Here is a 21,313-nt window from a genome sequence, read left to right as displayed (position 1 = left end):
TATTGAACACGAAGGACTGTTAAGGTCATATCATTTAGATTAAATATGGAAAATGTTTTGTTTAAAAAAATTTATTCATAAAACCAAAGGAGAAAGAATGCTTGCATATAACTGCTTAACGTGTGTAACTAACCCTTCCATTACCCTGTGTAATAACTTAACCTTCAATTATTTTTAAAACACTGGATACATGCAGTGAAATGTGTTGTTTTACAGGGTCAGCCATAGTAGTACAGCACCCCTGGAGCAAATGCGCTATTACCCTGTGTAATAACTAATCCTTTCCCTTGATACAATTACAAACAGTTAAAACCATGAAAAACAAACCAATATATTATGTTTAAAAAAAAACCACATTTTTGCATTAGGCGAAACATGTCCGAGGACACCATGCCAGGAAAACATGGAATAACTGTACATTTCCCACCTGATGACAATGTATGACATTCAAGTACATGGTTTAAAGATAATGCATTTAGCTAGCAGCCTACAACACATTTACCTCCACTGAGTTCCCTGAGGAATAAAATGCCACACTTCATTTCCAATACATACACAATCATATGTTATCAATACATACCATTTCACTCTTTAAGTAATTATCATAGCATATCGAAAACAGAAGATTTACATGTTGGGTTAAGGGATAGACTCTTGATGTATTATCCAAAACACAATTGGCACTGTTCATATGACTACCTAGTTCTTTATGTCAACATAAGAAACTAAGGTTTGTAAGTTCATTACAATTCCAGATAAAGAAATGCCATAGAAGAATGAGACACAACCAACAGATAAATACATCTACAAAACTAAATGAAATGTGCCCAGAAGTAACCACACACAATGAGATTCTGTGGCTGGAAGAAAAAAGTATGTGCAGAAAGAATGATCTGTCTCTTAAATTGTGTTGTTAATCTCTACCTGTGTCAACACAGCACCTGTCTGTCTCAGAGGTGCTGATGTCAGAGCTGCAATCCCCAACCCTTGGAGTCATAGGGCATATTTCTCATGCTACATGATTCTATAACAAACTGCCAAAATCCAGTACAAATCTGCAGTAGAACACAGATACCAACTAGAATCCACAATGGATTAATCATTTAGCCCCCTCAGCGTTGGAGTGTCACCCTTTGACCCTGTGGAGGTCGCTGCGTGTGAAGACAACCCCGGTGGAGCAGAGCAGGGACAGGAGGCTGAGGAAGCAAGCTGAGGCCATATAGGCACTGACGCTGTGGGATTGCTGCACTATGGAGCCCAGACACAGAGCAGGCAGCACCTGCAGGGGAGAGAAGAGAACACAATAGAACAGTACAGTGAGGGAAAAAAAGTATTTGATCCCCTGCTGATTTTGTATGTTTGCCCACTGACAAAGAAATGATGGGTCTATAATTTTAATGGTAGGTTTATATGAACAGTGAGAGACAGAACAAAAAAAATCCAGAAAAACGCATGTCAAAAATTGATTTCCATTTTAATGAGGGAAATAAGTATTTGACCCCTCTGCAAAACATGACTTAGTACTTGGTGGCAAAACCCTTGTTGGAAATTAGAGCGGTCAGACGTTTCTTGTAGTTGGCCACCAGGTTTGCACACATCTCAGGAGGGATTTTCAGGCTGACGTTTGGCAACTCGAACCTTCAGCTCCCTCCACAGATTTTCTATGGGATTAAGGTCTGGAGACTGGCTAGGCCACTCCAGGACCTTAATGTGCTTCTTCTTGAGCCACTCCTTTGTTGACTTGGCCGTGTGTTTTGGGTCATTGTCATGCTGGAATACACATCCACAACCCATTTTCAATGCCCTGGCTGAGAGGTTGGTCTCACCCAAGATTTGACGTTACATGGCCCCGTCCATCATCCCTTTGATGCGGTGAAGTTGTCCTGTCCCCTTAGCAGAAAAACACCCCCAAAGCATAATGTTTCCAGCTCCATGTTTGACGGTGGGGATGGTGTTCTTGGGGTCATAAGCAGCATTCCTCCTCCAAACACAGCGAGTTGAGTTGATGCCAAAGAGTTCCATTTTGGTCTCATCTGACCACAACACCTTCACCAGTTGTCCTCTGAGTCATTCAGATGTTCATTGTCAAACTTCAGACGGCATGTATGTGCTTTCTTGAGCAGGGGAACCTTGCGGGCGCTGCAGGATTTCAGTCCTTCATGGCGTAGTGTGTTACCAATTGTTTTCTTGGTGACTATGGTCCCAGCTGCCTTGAGATCATTGACAAGATCCTCACGTGTAGTTCTGGGCTGATTCCTCACCGTTCTCATGATCATTGCAACTCCACGAGGTGAGATCTTGCATGGAGCCCCAGGCCGAGGGATATTGACAGTTGTTTTGTGTTTCTTCCATTTGAGAATAATCGCACCAACTGTTGTCACCTTCTCACCAAGCTGCTTGGCGATGGTCTTGTAGCCCATTCCAGCCTTGTGTAGGTCTACAATCTTGTCCCTGACATCCTTGGAGAGCTCTTTGGTCTTGGCCATGGTGGAGAGTTTGGAATCTGATTGATTGATTGCTTCTGTGGACAGGTGTCTTTTATACAGGTAACAAACTGAGATTAGGAGCACACTCTTAAAGGGAGTGCTACTAATCTCAGCTTGTTACCTGTATAAAAGACACCTGGGAGCCAGAAATCTTTCTGATTGAGAGGGGGTCAAATACTTATTTCCCTCATTAAAATGCAAATCAATTGATAACATTTTTGACATGCGTTTTTCTGGATATTTTTGTTGTTATTCTGTCTCTCACTGTTCAAATAAACCTACCATTAAAATTATAGACTGATCATTTCTTTGTCAGTGGGCAAACGTACAAAATCAGCAGGGGATCAAGTACTTTTTTCCCCCTCACTGTACATTATTAGCCATAATTGTTGAGACAAATATTTGTCCCTAGCAACACATACAAGCATGCACAGGTCAACCGGTCTAACTTGTAGAGAGACTAGAAGCTGTCCTTACCTGGGAGAGCAGGTAGGCACTGTCCAGGATAGCCATGTCCAGACACATCCCTCTTTGAGGCAGGGGTACGGCCTCTCCCTCTCTCTCCAGGGGCAGAGACACATGGGGGGAGGCAGAGGTGAGAAGCGGGGTCTTGCCATGGTCGGGGGGAAGGAGGGGCTTTGAGTGGGTGTGGTCATCACTTTCTCCTTGGTGAGAAGGTCTGGATTTGGAGCTGGAGAAAAAGACCTGAGAGAGAAACAGATGGGTTTATCTACTGTGATTACTTCTCTGTCAGAACGTGACAGACGTTTCGGTCGGCGCCAGCCATTCATCTGGCTCCCGTGTGTGGGGGTTCTGCAGGTCTTGTCCCAGGCCTCTCACCCATCTGCCCTGCCCTACCCACAGCGCCCCTGCTGGCTGGAGTGGTATTATGTGTGTCTTACCCGTTTGTCAGAGTGGTACAGACACAGCAGGGTGTAGGGCAGGACCTGCAGCACACAGAAGGTATATCCAGTAGCTGCGGCCATGACGGTGACCATCACTACACTCTTTGAGAAGCTCATCACAGCTGTAGCTAACGCTAGCAGGATCACACTGCTAACGTAAACAGCCCGGGCGCCTAGCAACACCATCCAGCGCTCCATCAGGATGGAGCAGACCACTGAGATCAGGCACTGCAGAAACAGACCCACACTCGCCATGCGTACACCTGGTAGATACGAGGGGAGAGGAGATCTATGGCTGCATTGAAATGGGTGAAATGAAAATCTTTTATAAAAATGATACAGAGTAAGGAGGAGTGGAAAAGAAAGTCAAATTCGCTGCAAAAAGTTGCTGTAAATGAAAAGATAAGGATCAAGTAAATGTCTGCCCATCCTACCTTCATCGTATCGTAGTCTCTCCTGTGTTCCAGGTGTAGCGTTGGGTACACCACGGTACAGCCCCACTCCCATAAAGTCTGTGTAGAACAGCATGAAGCTCATCAGAGCCATCCAGCTGAACAGCTCAGCTACAAACAGTCGCCGTATCACTGCCGGCAAGCTCATACACACACCATACGCACGTGGCAGTGCCGACACGCACAGCGACACACACCACCCCACAGCCATCCGTACACACTGGGTCCGCGACAGCAAGGGGTGTGCACAGTATCGGCTCCTCCAATGGGAAGGGCTCAGGGTGGAACTAACGCTAACGCCCTTCCTGGTTCTCTCTCCTCCAGTCCATCTGTCCTCTGAGATGAAGACTGTGCTGAGGAGGCAGGTGAGGAAGATGAGGGTGATCAACGCGTAGATAAAGGCCTCCTGGCCACCTAGGTAGGCTGCTGTGGGGGCATGGCTCCAGTCCAGGGCTGGGAGCAGGTACCTAGGATGAGAGAGGGATCACAGAGGTGTCTTTTCTGACTTGATCTCTGTCCTATCCACTTTATCTCAGCTTGAGATGTAACCTGCCCCAGGCAGCTCCTGAGGCTGATCTTGAGAGAGAGGTCCCTTACCCAAGGCATCCTCCCAGGCTGATCATCAGTGAGTAGACAGAAAAGGCTCTTCTGCTCTCCTCCTCTCCAGGGAACTGGTCTGAGATCAGCGCTTCCAACGGTGTGAAACAGGCCTGTCGAGAACAGTCATTTAGGTGCTATAAACTCCATAAACACAGTAAGGAGCACTCGAATAAAGATTTCAAATAAAGTCATAAACATCTACATCACAATGTTATTGATTTAACAATATTGAGATTTTCTGCTCCACCTGTCCTGAGAACTCCAGCAGACAGGCTGCCACCGCCAGCAGTACCCCCTCCATCCATCGGGGGTGCTGTGGATAGAGCAGGGCAGCTAGGTGAGAAGCCTGGGGCAAGACCTGCAGGCCCAGCAGAACCCCCACACATAGGAGCCAGATGAATGGCCGGCGCCGACCAAAACGACCACGCCACGAGTCACTATACGAACCGATCATGGGCACGAAGATCAAACCCAGAACCGGCCCGACTCCTGAGAGCGAGGAAGAGAGGGACGATCTACTTCCAAGCTCAAAAACAAATCACTTATTTCAACTATGGTCATAGTGTTTACACCCAGGTCACTCATCCAGAACTACGGTCATAGAGTGTTGACTCACCCAGCACCATGGTCATGTAGCGTTCCTCCATGCCAGCCTGCAGTAGTAGAGGGGGGATGTAGAAGGTGCCTGCAGCCATACACACCTCCAAACCACAGGTTAAAGCATTCACCAGAAACAGCTGACACACACGGCCCTGCATGACTCAAATGCTTCCTCTGTCTATACCTCTATAGCTATACTTATAACATCCACGCTATATCTCAAGCTCTGGTCTCTCCCACACAGTTTGAGACACAGGAGTTTATAGTGACTGTGTGGACAGGACAGAATGCTCTTCTCTATGCATGTGTTCTAAGGGTTACTCTTCCAGAGGGAAGTCCTTGGGATACCTGCACATGTAAACGAGTGGGTGGTGCGGAGGAAAAGGTGGCAGGGTTCTGGCTGGTGTTTGTGTCCCATGCTTCTGTGAGGAGGTTCCAGTGTCTCTTTACTCAAGATAGTGGAAAACAGACAATATAGCTGACCGGGCAGCTTCCACATGTATACAGTTGTCTGAGCTCACATTGTACTTCTGGCAGACAGAGGTAGAGTTGTCTTTCTTGCTCCATCCATTTCTGTATTACGCAGGTAGAGCAGCAGGGTCGATGGAGGTAAAAGAGTCCAGTCCTGTGGTCATGTTGAGGCCTGATGTAGTTTACTCAAGTCTGCCAATCGCCAGAGAAATCCACACACGGAAACATGGGCCCTGAGAGAAGTGAGGGAGAACAGGCTGACATGAAGAGGCACAACGTGATAAAGGATACTATATCATATCTTCAGTCATTACAGGACACAAGCTTCCTAATTCTTCTATAGTAATTTTGTCAAAATTGAGTTGACATATCATTGAACAGAACAAAGCTCTCTACCTATATAGTACTCTAAATATCCCAATTCATGTCGTTAGGATCAAAAGAACACTAGGTTCATACAGAACGCCGCAGCCCGTCTGGTGTTCAACCTTCCCAAGTTCTCTCACGTCACCCCGCTCCTCCGCCCTCTCCACTGGCTTCCAGTCGAAGCTCGCATCCGCTACAAGACCATGGTGATTGCCTACGGAGCTGTGAGGGGAACGGCACCTCCGTACCTTCAGGCTCTGATCAGGCCCTACACCCAAACAAGGGCACTGCGTTCATCCACCTCTGGCCTGCTCGCCTCCCTACCTCTGAGGAAGCACAGTTCCCGCTCAGCCCAGTCAAAACTGTTCGCTGCTCTGGCACCCCAAAGGTGGAACAAGCTCCCTCACGACGCCATGACAGCGGAGTCAATCACCGCCTTCCGGAGACACCTGAAACCCCACCTCTAAGGAATACCTGGGATAGGATAAAGTAATCCTTCTAACCCCCCCTTAAAAGATTTAGATGCACTATTGTAAAGTGGTTGTTCCACTGGATATTATAAGGTGAATGCACCAATTTGTAACTCGCTCTGGATAAGAGCGTCTGCTAAATGACTTAAATGTAAATGTAGGTAAAAATTGCTGACACTATTCAAACCAATGAGGGGTCAGAACTTAAGCCAGTTCTCAGAATCATATTTTTTGCAGATACAGTAGAACCTTAGTTAAGCTTTCAATATATAATTGCCCTAATATTGGGTCTGGACTCAGGACTCATTGGTGGGCTTTAGAGATGGGTCACAACGCTTAAATAGCAACTACCTTTAAAAAGCAATGAATCCATTTGAAAAAGGTCTGTGGCATCGATATGAGTCAGTTATTTAGTGTGAAAATTGACTACAAAGTGTAAAATAGGAACATTTGTCATAAAGTCAGTCTCATCTAAAAAATAAAAATAAACTGTTCGTCATAACGGGTAAATGAAGGTTGGGTTTTGATTTGACAATGTCCATTTGCCCACTAACATGGGCTGAAGAGCTGCAGTGATTGCTCTCTATCCAACAGCATAGACAGTGCGACAGACCTGCCCAGCAGTTCCGAATGTGTTTATAAGACAACTTGACTTGAGAAATACCTCACTAAACACCCGTTGGATGTTTTAGTTCTGGAATTTTACATCTTTGGCAAAAAAAACGACAAAATCAATTACAGATTGAGTTCTGATTCATTCTGGGGATTTTGAGGAGGCGAAAAAGGCTTCTGCATCTACAGTGTCTCATGGGGGACAAACATCATTAACCAAATGCAGAATCAGTCAGGAAACACCTCAAAGACTAGCCAATTTGTTTTCATAGACAGGTGAACTTTAAAGCTTAACACAGGGGAAAGAGGGGGGGGGGGGCGCGCAAGGTTCTATTGTTAGCTTCCTCATCCTGTAACTTGCAGGGAAAACAGGATGGAAAACCAGTTGATTAAGATTAAGATGTGATGAACTCTGAGTCACTGTGTACATACACCATGTCGTGGTGTATGTAGTGGTTGATTCTCTGGAAGGGAAAAAGTCCAGCCCCCCCCCACCAAGTTGAGTTCAGCCCAGCCTGACTTGCAGTGTGTACACTGAGGTGTGTCCTATTCTTTCAGTCAAGCACACAATCAAACCCTGACAATACTTTAATACCTAGAATCAAAACATGTGTACCGTGCCTAGATAAAGGTGTGACTTGCATCAGGAAGAAACTGACTGCTAAAGACTTGGCTTCACAGTTGAGGCAACTTGACAGATGAGAGGAATTTGCACATGACTAGTTTGTTCTTTTTTAATGTTAGTTTGTTAGTGACAGTTCGATTGAGGACGAGTCAGGAACAGTAGATCTCAGAAAGCAGCTCTGAGCTTGAAATTAGGATTTCACAGTGAGCTCTGTTGATCATTTCACTATTATGTACAATACATCAATTATTAATTACAAAACATCTTATTCTCTCACCTCAATGAATAAGGACATTTTAAAGCCTACACTTCTTGAATTATGTTGAACATTAACCTTATACTGCAGTGGGCTAAGTCAGGGTCACAGTGTGTTTCGTCATAGTATTGCACAAATCTGCTTTAAATCAAAAGTATACACTTCATATGGTTATGGAATTAGAAAAAACAAGACACCTGTACCATGTCAGAGAGCTGAAATGTATTCCATTGAGTTTGCATCCCAATATTACACATCACAGAAGACTGAAATGTAACAAAGCCATTTGACATAGAAACACCAGAATTTTGGCATAAAAAAAGAAAAGTTTAATTATGAAAAATATTAATAACATTCCACTCATGAGGCCACTAGAGGGTGATTGTCATTTGACTGCAAGAAAGTATATACTACGTAGGGCCTAACATACTGTTACACCACTTTGAATAATTACACTCTTCCTTGCATCAAAGAAAGGTTGTAAAGTCAATAAAATTAAAAACTCACAGTCCAACCATAAAATAATCCTCTGTGTCTCTCGTAGAGCTGTGTCTGTGTCCACTCATGTGCCCATGTCCGTCAACTGTCAGGAGGAAGTCAGTTGTGTGTGTGTGTGTCCTTTTCCATCAGCCAGGCAATGCTAGGATAAACCATATTCCTAGGTAACACACCTGTTGTGATGCGTGTTGCACCTGTCGTGAGGTAACACACCTATTGTCAGCTGAGATGGGAGCTGTCGGGAGTGCCAGGCTCAGGTTGGGAAATGGAATATCAATATTCCCATCACGTCCTGGAGAAATGAGTCGCATCAGCGGGGCAAACAGTGTCCCTGCCAGCCAATAGCATCAGAAGGGTGTGGCCTAAGAACAATGGTCACAACTGATTATAGAAAACCATCTCCTCAGGACACTCCTGACAACAAACCCCTTAGAACAATGGTTTCTAACCCTAGTCCTGAGAGCTTTAGGGTGTGGCGACTTCTGTTCCAGCCCAATAGAACTGACTCAACAAATCAAGGTTGTAATGATTGGTTGACTAGTGCTGTAACAAAAGCCTACACATCGTGTAACTCTCCAGGACCAGGGTTGGTGACCACTGCTGAAAAATAGAGACACTCTCTGACTCTAAAGATCTAATGATATCCCAGCAGAGGTAAAGAAGCTATCAGTCAGTCACTACCCAGCATGGATGTTTACTGAGGCCGCAATAAAGCTGAGAATCACATCCTGGTCCAACAGACCCACACCTGCCAGGGGAGCGTATCCGTGACAACAGGTAGGTAACCTAAACCACCAGGACAGTGAAAGAACACTGCTTCAATAAATCCAAATGAGAGGGCATTGAATGGTCATCATGTTACCAAAGAAACCCAGCTCTGAGCAGTAGCTACCTTTTCACTGGCACAGAAATTCCAGATGGGCATGAATAATGTTCTAGTCAGGAGAATCAAGTGTTGCTTAACATGAGCAGAGAAATGAGTCATGTAGTAGAGCAAATCCGCTCAATGCCGAAACAAGCACTTTGAAGGCGAACAACACCAAAGTGTTCATGCGGCAGTTATTAAAAGTGCTGAATTAAGGGAAAACGGCACCCGCGGTCACACAGTCAGTTAACAGGAACTATCAGCGTAGCAACAAAGGATCCTTCGTGTGTTTATGTTTATCCTCCAAAAAAAGGAACGCGAGAGCACCCTGAGATCATATCTGAACAATCCCCCACACACTGGCCACACTACGTCATTTCAATGTGGATAATATTTGTCAGTTCAAAAGACAGTTTACTTTCCAATGTGTTATCATTATGCTTCAACCATACGGAAAAACAACGTCTGATTTTTGGTTTAGTTGTCACCCAAATGTCTATCACTGTGCTTTCAACCATTTAAAAGCACAGCAAGTTTCAAATGGGAATACAATGTCAGATACTTTATTTATACAATAGATTGTGTTATCACTGTTAGCAGAACCAATGGACCTGGAATGCACCAAGGCACTCTTCATTTAATTAATAAAAAAAATATATATATTTTTTTTTAACTCTGATGCATTTTGGCTGCTTGGCCTTTGTCATGGAGTACAAAGATTTTTTGGAACAAAGCATTTTCCAATCAACCCTGATTTGAAGAGGGAGTAGTTACAGAATAGTCAATATTAACAACATCTAGTAAACAACACTATCAAATCAAAGCACCGAATACAACAGGTCTAGACCTTACCGTGAAATGTTTACTTAAAAGCCCTTAACCAATAATGCAGTTCAAGAAATAGAGTTAAGAATATTTACTAAATAAACTAAAGTATAAAATGTAATAAAAAGTAACGAGGCTATATTCAGGGGTACCGGTACCAAGTCAATGTGCGGGGGTACAGGTTAGTTGACGTAATTTGTTCATGTAGGTAGGGGTAAAGTGACTATGCATAGATACTAAACAATGAGTAGCAGCAGTGTAAATGTAAATAGTCCAAGTGTCCATTTGATTAATTGTTCAGCAGTCTTACGGCTTGGGGTTAGAAGCTGTTAAGGAGCCTTTTGGACCTAGTCTTGGCACTCCGGTACCGCTTACCGTGCAGTAGAAGAGAGAACAGTCTATGACTTGGGTGACTGGAGTTTTTGACATTTACATTCAAAAGTTAGAGATGATATCAAAATGCATGTTAGGTTAAAAGTATTAAAACATACTAGCAAAGCCAAAGTAGTTCTAGCCTTGAATAGGAGTGGGCAAATGGAGAGAGTAGGAGAGCCATACATTTTATAGTACACTAAATCACAGCAAACATGGACCACAGCAGTCCAAACATAGCAGAGGGCAATAGGACAATGTGTCCACTAGATGACAGCTAAGAGACCACTAAGACCCTACAGGAATAGTGAGCAATCCATATCACTTTTACCAGAGAGCACCTTCGTTCAACAAAAACCTAGTATTGTATCCTAGCAGTGCGCCATTCTTTTTTGACCTGGATTGCAGTTGAGTTTACATTAAAAGTATATAGTGCAAGTGACCAATGCTATTTGAGATTCTGTGCAGCTCCCGAGTGGCGCAGCGGTCTAAGGCACTGCATCTCAGTGCAAGCAGCGTCACTACAGTCCTTGGTTCGAATCCAGGCTGTATCACATTCGGCCGTGTTTGGGAGTCACAATTGGCCCAGTGTCTCCAGGGTAGGCTGTCATTGTAAATAACAATTTGTTTTTAACTGACTTTCCTAGTTAAATAAAGGTAAAATATTACAGCAATCGTGAAAGATCTTTATACGGCCTATGCATGCCATCTTGAACATGTACGCTTTATATGACTACATAATGTAATGAATTGAAAGAGCAAGGAGCATGTCTCGAACCCTCTAGTCCAAAGTCCAGCGCGCTATCGACTGTGCCCCAAAAGCATGCTCAAGCAGCGGTGTCGATATCCGCGCTAAAAACCCACTACTCCCTCCTTTCAAATAGTGCTAGCCTGCGACTCAACGGCTTATAGGAACGCGCTCACCGGCCAAGCACACGCAATGTCGTGGATGCAAGGTCCGATCACTTCTGACACCAATGTAATGAAACAGCAAGGAGCATGTCTCGAATCCTCAACCATCTAATCCGAAGTCCAGCGAGCTATCGACGGTTCCCCAAAAGCATGCTCAAGCTGCAGAGTCGATATCCGCGCTTATAAACCCAGGGTCGTTACAATAATAAATGTACAGTTACAGTAACTTCAAATTTAAAGGAGATGTATCTACTGCTTGGATAGTTCCATCTGAGCCACTGGCTTAATCACATTCTTTAACTGCATTTTTGGAGACATGAACCCAACATATCATTTGTTAACTTGTCGACATGTTAAAAGGGTGTTTATTGTACTTCAAAAGTGATATTGAATTGTGTTTGGTTGTCAAAGCAACCAAATATCAAAAAGTTCACTTGGATAGGTCCATCTGTGCACTTATTAATATGGCTTTAATTCAAGTTTGTCTACAAATTAATAATTTGTTGGATTCACGTCTCCATCTCAACCAAAAATCTTAATTTAGAACAAATCAAACTCTAAATGCACTTGAAATAAAGTTGGAATTGATTTAGTCCTTTTAACTTTGGTTGAGATGGAGACGTTACTCCAACATATCAATTATTAATTTGCAGACAAACTGAAATTAAAGCCAGACTAATTAGTGGCACAGACAGAACTATCCAAGCAGAAGAAATCTCCTTCAAATGTTGATATTTGGTTGCATTGACAACCAAACAATTCAAAAACATCATTACATTTTAAAATCAACCAGAGCTTAAAACCCCAGGCCTATTTTGTCTATTTTTAGTTGAACTCTAGGTTAAATTGAAACAATAGCTGTTGATGACTTTGCAAATGCTATAGGCTGAAATAGCTTAATTGATGATATGAATGATAAAAGTATGGTCACATTAAATGTACTCTGTTAAACCTACCCTTTGGAATGACTTTGATAGCAACATTAAATCAATTTTGTTTAAGTGGAGATCTCTCAAGAACCTGTCTCACTATAGCACATTGGTAATAGTCAGTGACAAATATCATACCTGGGCTGGGCTTGGTTAAAACCTTGGTTGGAAGACCAAAGGGTAGATTCTCCAGGAGGAGATCTGCCCAGCCTATTGTTTTATTGCTGATAGTGGATATAATGCTGAAAATCTGCCGTTGCTTTAAAGCAGGGGTGGGCAATTCCAGTCTTGATTCGTGTCAAAGTTTTGCCCCAGCTAACACACCTGACTCCAATAATCACCTAATCATGATCTTCAGTTTACAATTCCAATTTGATTAATCAGCTGTGTTTGACTAGGGATGGAGAAAAAGTGTGACACCAATCAGGCCCTGGAGGACTGGAGTTCCCCACCCCTACTTTAAAAGTTACAAATTAAACATATTTTATACAAGGTTTGTCCATGTTAAAATGTGGTTACTATGATGACCTAATCCTGTTGTTGAAATGTTACCCTCAACAACAGTTAATTACTTTTTGAAATCCAATGTTTTTTCCACGTAGATTAGATGTCACAATACGTTGACAAATGACATTGAAACAATGTTGATTCAATCAGTTTGTACCCAGTGGGCAGTGAAGTGTTTAGATACCCCCAAAGTCGTGACTTTCTGGCCATACTAGAAAGGACAGAGGTCTGGCACTTCCTATCTACAAATCCCATTAAATTAGTCTGTTCTCATAGGCTCATAGTACATTTAAATCTGGGACACAAATTAGTATGACATTAGGTTTGGTATGGTTACATAAGAAACAAGGTTACATAAGGCAAAAAAGCATTTACTTACTACTTTTTAGCTACTTTGCAACTACTTAGCAACTACTTAGCATGTTAGCTAACCCTTCCCCTGACCCTACCCATAACCCTTTAACCTAACTCCTGACCCTAACCTTAAACCTAACCCCTAGCCTAGCTAATATTATCCACCTATCTAAATTGGAATTTGTAACATATCATACATTTTCTTAATATTAACACATTGTACGAATTGCAATTTAACATATCATACGGATTATAATTCGTAGCATATGATCCAAAATTGATGATGGACATCCACAAATGAATACATACCATACGAAATGTAACATCATATCGGCATGTACTGGATTTACATTTACTATGTTACGTCTACCCAAGTCCAGGAGGATTAAATTAAGACAGATTGATAAAGCAGAGAGAGTTTGCTAAAGCATAGATTAGTTTTACTCAGGGAAGATGGCGGGAAATGGATGTTCTGTTTGAAACTGATGACGGGTTGGGTGAAGATGAGAGTGAGAACAAGTGGGTTACAGTCGTGATGGAAACTAAGAAATCCCTAGATTTGTTTATAGTCAGAGTGAAGGTTTTGGATCAATGTTACCTGGGGGATCTGTTTGAAGTCACGAGGAGTATCATGCTGTGTTGGGTGAGGTGGCATTGGTGAGAGTCACAACAGCTGGTATTCTGATTCTGTCCGCGGAACAGAAGAAGCGTGCTTTGCGCCTCAAAAATATTTTTTCATATAATGTTGTGTATGGATTTCCAAAGCAGGGCGCCTGTCAAGGGGGTTATCTCTGGGGTTGTGAATTAAGTGAATGCAGATGATATACCTGAGGAAGTAGGTGAAGTGATTGGTGCATGTCGACTGACCTGTATGGTGGATGGAGTAAGTAAACCCACGTTGTCCATATTATTGTTTTTTGACGAGTCTCTCCCTTCTTATGTAAAGCTAGGCTTTATGAGATACCCTGTAAGAGCTTTTGTGCACAAGCCCCTCCAGTGTCATGAAGGCAAAAGATTTGGGCATGTATCAAGTGTATGCTGACGGAAAGAATATTGTATGCCAGCTGAGGTTATATGTTGCAACTGTGGTGGCGAACATGAGCCCGAATCCCCAGATTGCCCTGTTAGGTTGAAGGAGACTAAGGGATTTCCAGCATGTCTCCTATCTGGAGTCGGTGAAAAGAGTGGAAGGAGCAAGTGGCGTTGAAGACGCAATGGTAAATGAGACTGCACCAGTGAATGTTTCTTGGCAATCAAGGGATCCTGATATATTACATGTGAAAAAGGTGGACTTTGTAGCATTTATTGCAATGGTCATAAACGGTACAGCACAAACAAATAAGAAATCTGAGAAAATTAGAATTATTGTGAGTGCAGCAGAACCCTTTTTTGGACTCAGTGAGTTTACAGCTGAGGCATTGCAAGAAATCGTGTCAAAGGATGTTCCGCCCTCACAGGCCCCTGAGCCTTTGTAGGAATGTGACTTGAATTGGAATGTGACTGAAAGAGTGGGATGTTTTTCTTATGTGTCGATCTTTGTATGAAGCCGTTTTTTCCCCCTTTTTTTCTACAATGGATATTTTTTCTATAGTTTACCACCCATACAGTAGGTGGCGGCATGAACCTCTAACGCTTGTTTGCGGACCGCTATAATACCATAGAAGAAGAAGAAGAAGAAGAAGAAGAAGAAGAAGAAGAAGAAGAAGAAGAAAGCGGAGATGATGGATGGCCCAGCCCGTCTGAGCAAGTAAGTTTAACCCATCTCAGTATTTTTGCCAATACTATGGAACATTTTAACAGCCAACAATAGTGGACTGGACTGCAGTATATTATCACAGAGTTTCCAAACCTATAAGCACAACATCGCAAGACTTCCGAGAACCACAGGAGGTTGGTGGCACCTTGATAGGGGAGGAAGGGCTCGTGTTAATGGCTGGAGCAGAATAGGTGGAATGGTATCAAATACATTAAACACATGGTTACCATGTGTTTGATGCCATTCTATTCCACGTTCGAGCGGCTCACTTTTGTCAAGACGTTGATCAACGTTGGTCACCACCTTTCAAAGTGTGTTGCATTATGGGTATAAAAATGGTCAGACTTGCAACTACATGCCGACTGCATGACCTTTACAACAACCATGTGATCAAACGCCATGAACTTTCGACTGCAGCCAACTGGAAATTTCTGTAGTTTCTCCTCACCAACTGTAACTTGAAGTCGGAACCAAAGCATTGTGGGAGACAACCTTCTTTCTTGGAAGCAGAAGGCACTACATGCTCATAAATGGTTGATGCCTCCACCTATCATTGGTTATTAACAATGCATGTTTACTGTTTTGGGTGGATAACTATTTAGAGCTTAAATACATCTTCATCCTTACATCCTTACAATAGGCCCTCATGTGATCCACATTTCTAACATAAATAAATGAAATATCCTACTTGCGACAATATAGCTAATGTATTTATCTCAATGTTACTGTAATGTTGTAATGTTGTGTCCCATGTTATAGCCTACAATTTGTCTCGTCTGTATTATTGTTGTCACCAAACAAATTCAAATTTGTTGATTGTCTATTAAGTGTGAATAAAATGTAATACATATTTTAGAGGGTTAATCTGTTTCTGGGAAACCGGCCTTTAATGAGCAAGTACCCCAGACACCAGTCGTGGGGTCAATACCAAGTGTATCTGCTTCGCATATTGTTTATTCAGTATGTGAACTGATGTACATGTAGTCTAATCATTTTCATAGTGTTTACCCAGTGTTTACCCAGTAATTTATGTGAACTGATGTACATGTAGTCTAATCCTTTTCATAGTGTTTACCCAGTAATTTATGTGAACTGATGTACATGTAGTCTAATCCTTTTCATAGTGTTTACCCAGTAATTTATGTGAACTGATGTACATGTAGTCTAATCATTTTCATATTGTTTAACCAGTAATTTATGTGAACTGATGTACACGTAGTCTAATCATTTTCATATTGTTTAACCAGTAATTTATGTGAACTGATGTACATGTAGTCTAATCCTTTTCATATTGTTTACCCAGTAATTTATGTGAACTGATGTACATGTAGTCTAATCATTTTCATATTGTTTAACCAGTAATTTATGTGAACTGATGTACATGTAGTCTAATCCTTTTCATAGTGTTTACCCAGTAATTTATGTGAACTGATGTACATGTAGTCTAATCCTTTTCATAGTGTTTACCCAGTGTTTACCCAGTAATTTATGTGAACTGATGTACATGTAGTCTAATCCTTTTCATAGTGTTTACCCAGTAATTTATGTGAACTGATGTACATGTAGTCTAATCCTTTTCATAGTGTTTACCCAGTATGTGAACTGATGTACATGTAGTCTAATCCTTTTCATAGTGTTTACCCAGTAATTTATGTGAACTGATGTACATGTAGTCTAATCCTTTTCATAGTGTTTACCCAGTGTTTACCCAGTAATTTATGTGAACTGATGTACATGTAGTCTAATCCTTTTCATAGTGTTTACCCAGTAATTTTTGTGAACTGATGTACATGTAGTCTAATCCTTTTCATAGTGTTTACCCAGTGTTTACCCAGTAATTTATGTGAACTGATGTACATGTAGTCTAATCCTTTTCATAGTGTTTACCCAGTGTTTACCCAGTAATTTATGTGAACTGATGTACATGTAGTCTAATCCTTTTCATAGTGTTTACCCAGTAATTTATGTGAACTGATGTACATGTAGTCTAATCATTTTCATATTGTTTAACCAGTAATTTATGTGAACTGATGTACATGTAGTCTAATCCTTTTCATAGTGTTTACCCAGTCCAATTTATGTGAACTGATGTACATGTAGTCTATTCATTTTCATAGTGTTTACCCAGTGTTTCGTAATTTATGTGAACTGATGTACATGTAGTCTAATCCTTTTCATAGTGTTTACCCAGTGTTTACCCAGTAATTTATGTGAACTGATGTACATGTAGTCTAATCCTTTTCATAGTGTTTACCCAGTGTTTACCCAGTAATTTATGTGAACTGATGTACATGTAGTCTAATCCTTTTCATAGTGTTTACCCAGTAATTTATGTGAACTGATGTACATGTAGTCTAATCATTTTCATATTGTTTAACCAGTAATTTATGTGAACTGATGTACATGTAGTCTAATCCTTTTCATAGTGTTTACCCAGTAATTTCTGTGAACTGATGTACATGTAGTCTAATCATTTTCATAGTGTTTACCCAGTGTTTACCCAGTAATTTATGTGAACTGATGTACATGTAGTCTAATCCTTTTCATAGTGTTTACCCAGTAATTTATGTGAACTGATGTACATGTAGTCTAATCCTTTTCATAGTGTTTACCCAGTAATTTATGTGAACTGATGTACATGTAGTCTAATCATTTTCTGTACAGTGAGTGTTTTGTCCTTAATGTGACTGAATCAAATTATATTCTTTACATGCTGACTGACAAAAGCAACATAAAGGTTGAGAAATTAAGAAATACACTCCAGACTGTAGTGATGCTGACATGCAAACAATTACCATACAGTAAGAATCTGTGTGGACTCATTTAATCACATCTGTTACAATTCCATGTTGCACAATCACAAACAATAATGAGGAAGGTACAAGGGCATGAAGTAATGGGAAACAACAGAGCATATCCCATATGCTGCAAAAAAATTATATATATATATATGCAGCCTACATGATGAGATTATTATGGACAAAAGAGCGAGATTATTTTTATTTGTCAAATGGCAGCCAAGCATCGATGATCACGTCACCAGAATAAGACCCTGGATATTTATTGGAAAGCAGCATCAAGCTCATCACCTTGCATTTTCACCACCCTGTGAAGTTCATCATCATTGATTTAATCTGTAGGCTAATAAACTGCGTGCTTTCCCTACCAGACATAATGGAAGGACCATACATGTCATCACGTGACTCCCAACTGTACTTCCATATAATGGTTACTATATCAGTATTTGCGCATAATAGCGTTTCTACCGATATTTCTAGCATACTTCGACACAAAAGATCCCACCTTGTCTAGCATATTTAGTTTTGTTGACATTTGGAAAGTTTACCGAAAAATATTCTCTTTCCATCAGGCCTGTAATTACATGTTTTATCCAACATGTACTTTACTAGCATAAAAAGGTTGGATGGAAACCTGGTTAGAGTTGGGTTTCCTAGAAACAGCAGAAGTTGTCCGATTTGCTGTTGGTGCATGTACTTCGACCCTGACTTTACTTGCCCACTTCTGTCTACAGTCGAATTACCACTCAAACATGCCAAATGAGAGAAATATTGCTCCAAAATCTAAAGGCACAACCTAGATTCGAACCAATGTCTTAAGTAGTTGAACATGTTATTACCATAACCTTGTTAAAGTGACACATTTCCACTTTTGTCAAAAACAACTTTATATGAAACGAGTGCCTCTGATTTGAAGGCCAGTGGTGTAATGTATTTAGTAAAAGCACTTTAAAGTACTACTTAAGTTGTTTTTTGGGGTATCTTTACTTTACTATTTATATTTCACTACTTTTACTTCACTACATTCCTAAAGAAAATAATGTACTTTTTACTCCATACATTTCCCCTGACACCCAAAAGTACTCGTTACATTTTAAATGCTTAACAGGACAGGAAAATTGTCAAATTCATGCAGTTATCAAGAGAACAACCCTGCTCATACCTACTGCTTCTGATTTGGCAGTCACTAAACACATGCTTCATGTGTAAATTATGTCTGAGTGTTGGAGTGTGCCTCTTGACTATCCGTAAATTAAAAAAACAAGAAAATTGTGCCTTCTGGTTTGCCTAATATAAGGATTTTGAAATGATTTATACTTTTACTTTTGATACTTAAGTATAGTTTTGAAATGACATTTACTTTTGATACTTAAAATCAAATACCTTTAGACATTTGCTCAAGTTGTATTTTACAGGGTGACTTTCAATGTGGCACCCAGTTCAATGCGGCCTCTGCATGCCTTCGGATCCCCCGAAATTGCGTCACACCCTCCATATCAAGCATTTTAGGATCAAGCATAAATTGGCTTTTAGACCCGATTACGTGTTTCTACGCATGAGTTTGGGTAGCCAACGTCGCCATAACATCGCCTATAAGTGTGCTCGGGTATTTCTATTGGAGAAGCAGTTTTACCCTATCTTCATACTGTACTGTCTTTAATATTAGTGTAGTCAAAGCCTACTTTCTGTAGATTACATGTAAAATGAGCACAATTCTCACATAGATTTTTGAAAAGTAGCCTACTTTTTGTGCTTACGTAGTTGTTTTAAAACACGTGTTTGTGGTTCCTCGTTCACAGACAAGTTGAGAGCTCATTCCGGAAATGGTAGGCCAAATCGTGATGTCAAGACTTTAAAAAGGCTAATGCATTAAACGCACATAGCCTAATTAAACCAAGCTCGCAAACAGTACATCAAAACTAATTCAAGGACCAAGTAAAATGGCAATAGACTGTTATATATATATATATATATATATATATATATATATATATATATATATATAAATTTACCACATCAAACTCTTCTCGATCACTTCTGTACAAAATGAGGGGTGCGTTTAAAGTTACTGTACCTGTCGAACCCCAGTTGTGGAAACAGTGGCTTCATTCTGCGGAGCCTGTGCGCGCGCTTGGAGATGTTTCCCTGTTTAGTAGCGGAGCCAGATTAGAATGTAACTGCCTGACTCTCTACTGCAGTGGGATTGGACAAAGTAATTAGGTAGCTAAACCCCGTTCTATATCAATATGAGGAAAACGTTCGATGTTAATCATGGGCCATGATAGGATAATTATTGATTATAAAAATAATTCAACAAATTGTCCACCTATCTAGACTACTAAACATCGTTTTTTAAAGCAGACTCACTGCAGAGCTATGGGAACATTATACGAATGTTCTGTAGACCTATAGTGGACTGACTGAGACTTTAGTACCTATACCTTTTTATGACTAGGCCTAGGCTATTGATGATCTGATGTTAATGTGTTTACTGTTTAATGATTTTTGCATTATGTGTAATGATTAAGATCATGTTTTCACCTATTCTTTCCTGTGACTAAGGTAAATGAAGGATGAGGCCAGTAGACCAGACTGTAGTGATACACCCCTGGACTGCATGAAAACAGTGCCACTGTGTGGCTAACAGTGAGTAGTGCACATATTGGGCCCTTGGAGAAAAAGGCTCTTGGAATGAGCCTCACATAGGGTTTTAAAGGGAGGGTATATTACTGGTCACTTTCAAAGTTTACCAGTACACTACCAGAATTGTAACTTTCAAGGATTTTATGTAATTTATCACAAGTGACCCTTTTGGATACTTCAGATTATCGCAGTTATCTGTAATTATCTCTGGCCCTCAATGTGGCTGGCCGCCGCACATGTAAAATATTGTTGAAGTCGGAAGTTTACATACACCTTAGCCAAATACATTTAAACTTGGTTTTTCACAATTCCTGACATTTAATACTAGTAAAAATTCCCTGTTTTAGGTCATTTAGGATCACCACTTTATTTTAAGAATGTGAAATGTCAGAATAATAGTAGAGCATGATTTATTTCAGCTTTAATTTCTTTCATCACATTCCCAGTGGGTCAGAAGTTTACATACACTCAATTAGTATTTGGTAGTATTGCCTTTAAATTGTTTAACTTGGGTCAAATGTTTCGGGTAGCCTTCCACAAGCTTCCCACAATAAGTTGGGTGAATTTTGGCCCATTCCTCCTGACAGAGCTGATGTAACTGAATCAGGTTTGTAGGCCTCCTTGCTCGCACACGCTTTTTCAGTTCTGCCCACAAATTTTCTATGGGATTGAGGTCAGGGCTTTGTGATGGCCACTAAAATACCTTGACTTTGTTGTCCTTAAGCCATTTTGCCACAACTTTGGAAGTATGCTTGGGGTCATTATCCATTTGGAACACCCATTTGCGTCCAAGCTTTAACTTCCTGACTGATGTCTTGAGATGTTGCTTCAATATATCCACATAATTTTCCTTTCTCATGATGCCATCTATTTTGTGAAGTACACCAATCCCCTCCTGCAGCAGAGCACCCCTACAACATGATACTGCCACCCCTGTGCTTCACAGTTCAGATGGTGTTCTTTGGCTTGCAAGCATCCCCCTTTTTCCTCCAAACGTAACAATGGTCATTA

At 41.1% G+C, this 21,313-nt stretch overlaps 1 protein-coding gene across 3 annotated transcripts; it reads right to left on the bottom strand.

Moving 5' to 3' along the window:
* Window positions 1-68: 68 nt before the first annotated feature.
* slc45a3 (solute carrier family 45 member 3) lies at window positions 69-20,617 on the bottom strand. 3 transcript variants are annotated; one of them, XM_014132948.2, is made up of 9 exons: window positions 12,383-12,468; window positions 8,351-8,703; window positions 5,060-5,747; window positions 4,691-4,932; window positions 4,441-4,553; window positions 3,826-4,310; window positions 3,389-3,654; window positions 2,964-3,191; window positions 69-1,279 (listed from the first exon to the last, which is right to left on the bottom strand). In XM_014132948.2, the coding sequence occupies exons 3-9, from the start codon at window positions 5,199-5,201 to the stop codon at window positions 1,127-1,129; spliced, it is 1,629 nt and encodes a 542-aa protein (XP_013988423.1). In that variant the 5' UTR covers window positions 5,202-5,747; window positions 8,351-8,703; window positions 12,383-12,468; the 3' UTR covers window positions 69-1,126. The 3 variants fall into 3 exon arrangements, with proteins under 3 accessions (XP_013988423.1, XP_045547635.1, XP_013988424.1); XM_045691679.1 differs by lacking the exons at window positions 8,351-8,703; window positions 12,383-12,468 and adding an exon at window positions 19,734-20,617; XM_014132949.2 differs by lacking the exon at window positions 8,351-8,703 and having other exon boundaries at window positions 12,383-12,469.
* Between the last annotated feature and the right edge of the window lie 696 nt (window positions 20,618-21,313).

This window comes from Salmo salar, chromosome ssa12 (genome assembly GCF_905237065.1).
Source record: "Salmo salar chromosome ssa12, Ssal_v3.1, whole genome shotgun sequence".
NCBI lineage: Eukaryota > Metazoa > Chordata > Actinopteri > Salmoniformes > Salmonidae > Salmo > Salmo salar.
Note: the sequence above shows the minus strand (reverse complement) of the source record. Positions and strands in the feature narration are given on the sequence as shown.

Excerpts from the sequence above, each read along its gene's own strand:
- slc45a3 (XM_045691679.1), bottom strand. The coding sequence starts at position 5,201 with ATGCAGGGCCGTGTGTGTCAGCTGTTTCTGGTGAATGCTTTAACCTGT. Across the intron at positions 4,933-5,059 it reads CTACATGACCATGGTGCTGG|GAGTCGGGCCGGTTCTGGGT; the intron begins GTGAGTCAACAC and ends CCTCGCTCTCAG. Across the intron at positions 4,311-4,440 it reads AGCCTGGGAGGATGCCTTGG|GTACCTGCTCCCAGCCCTGG; the intron begins GTAAGGGACCTC and ends CTCTCATCCTAG.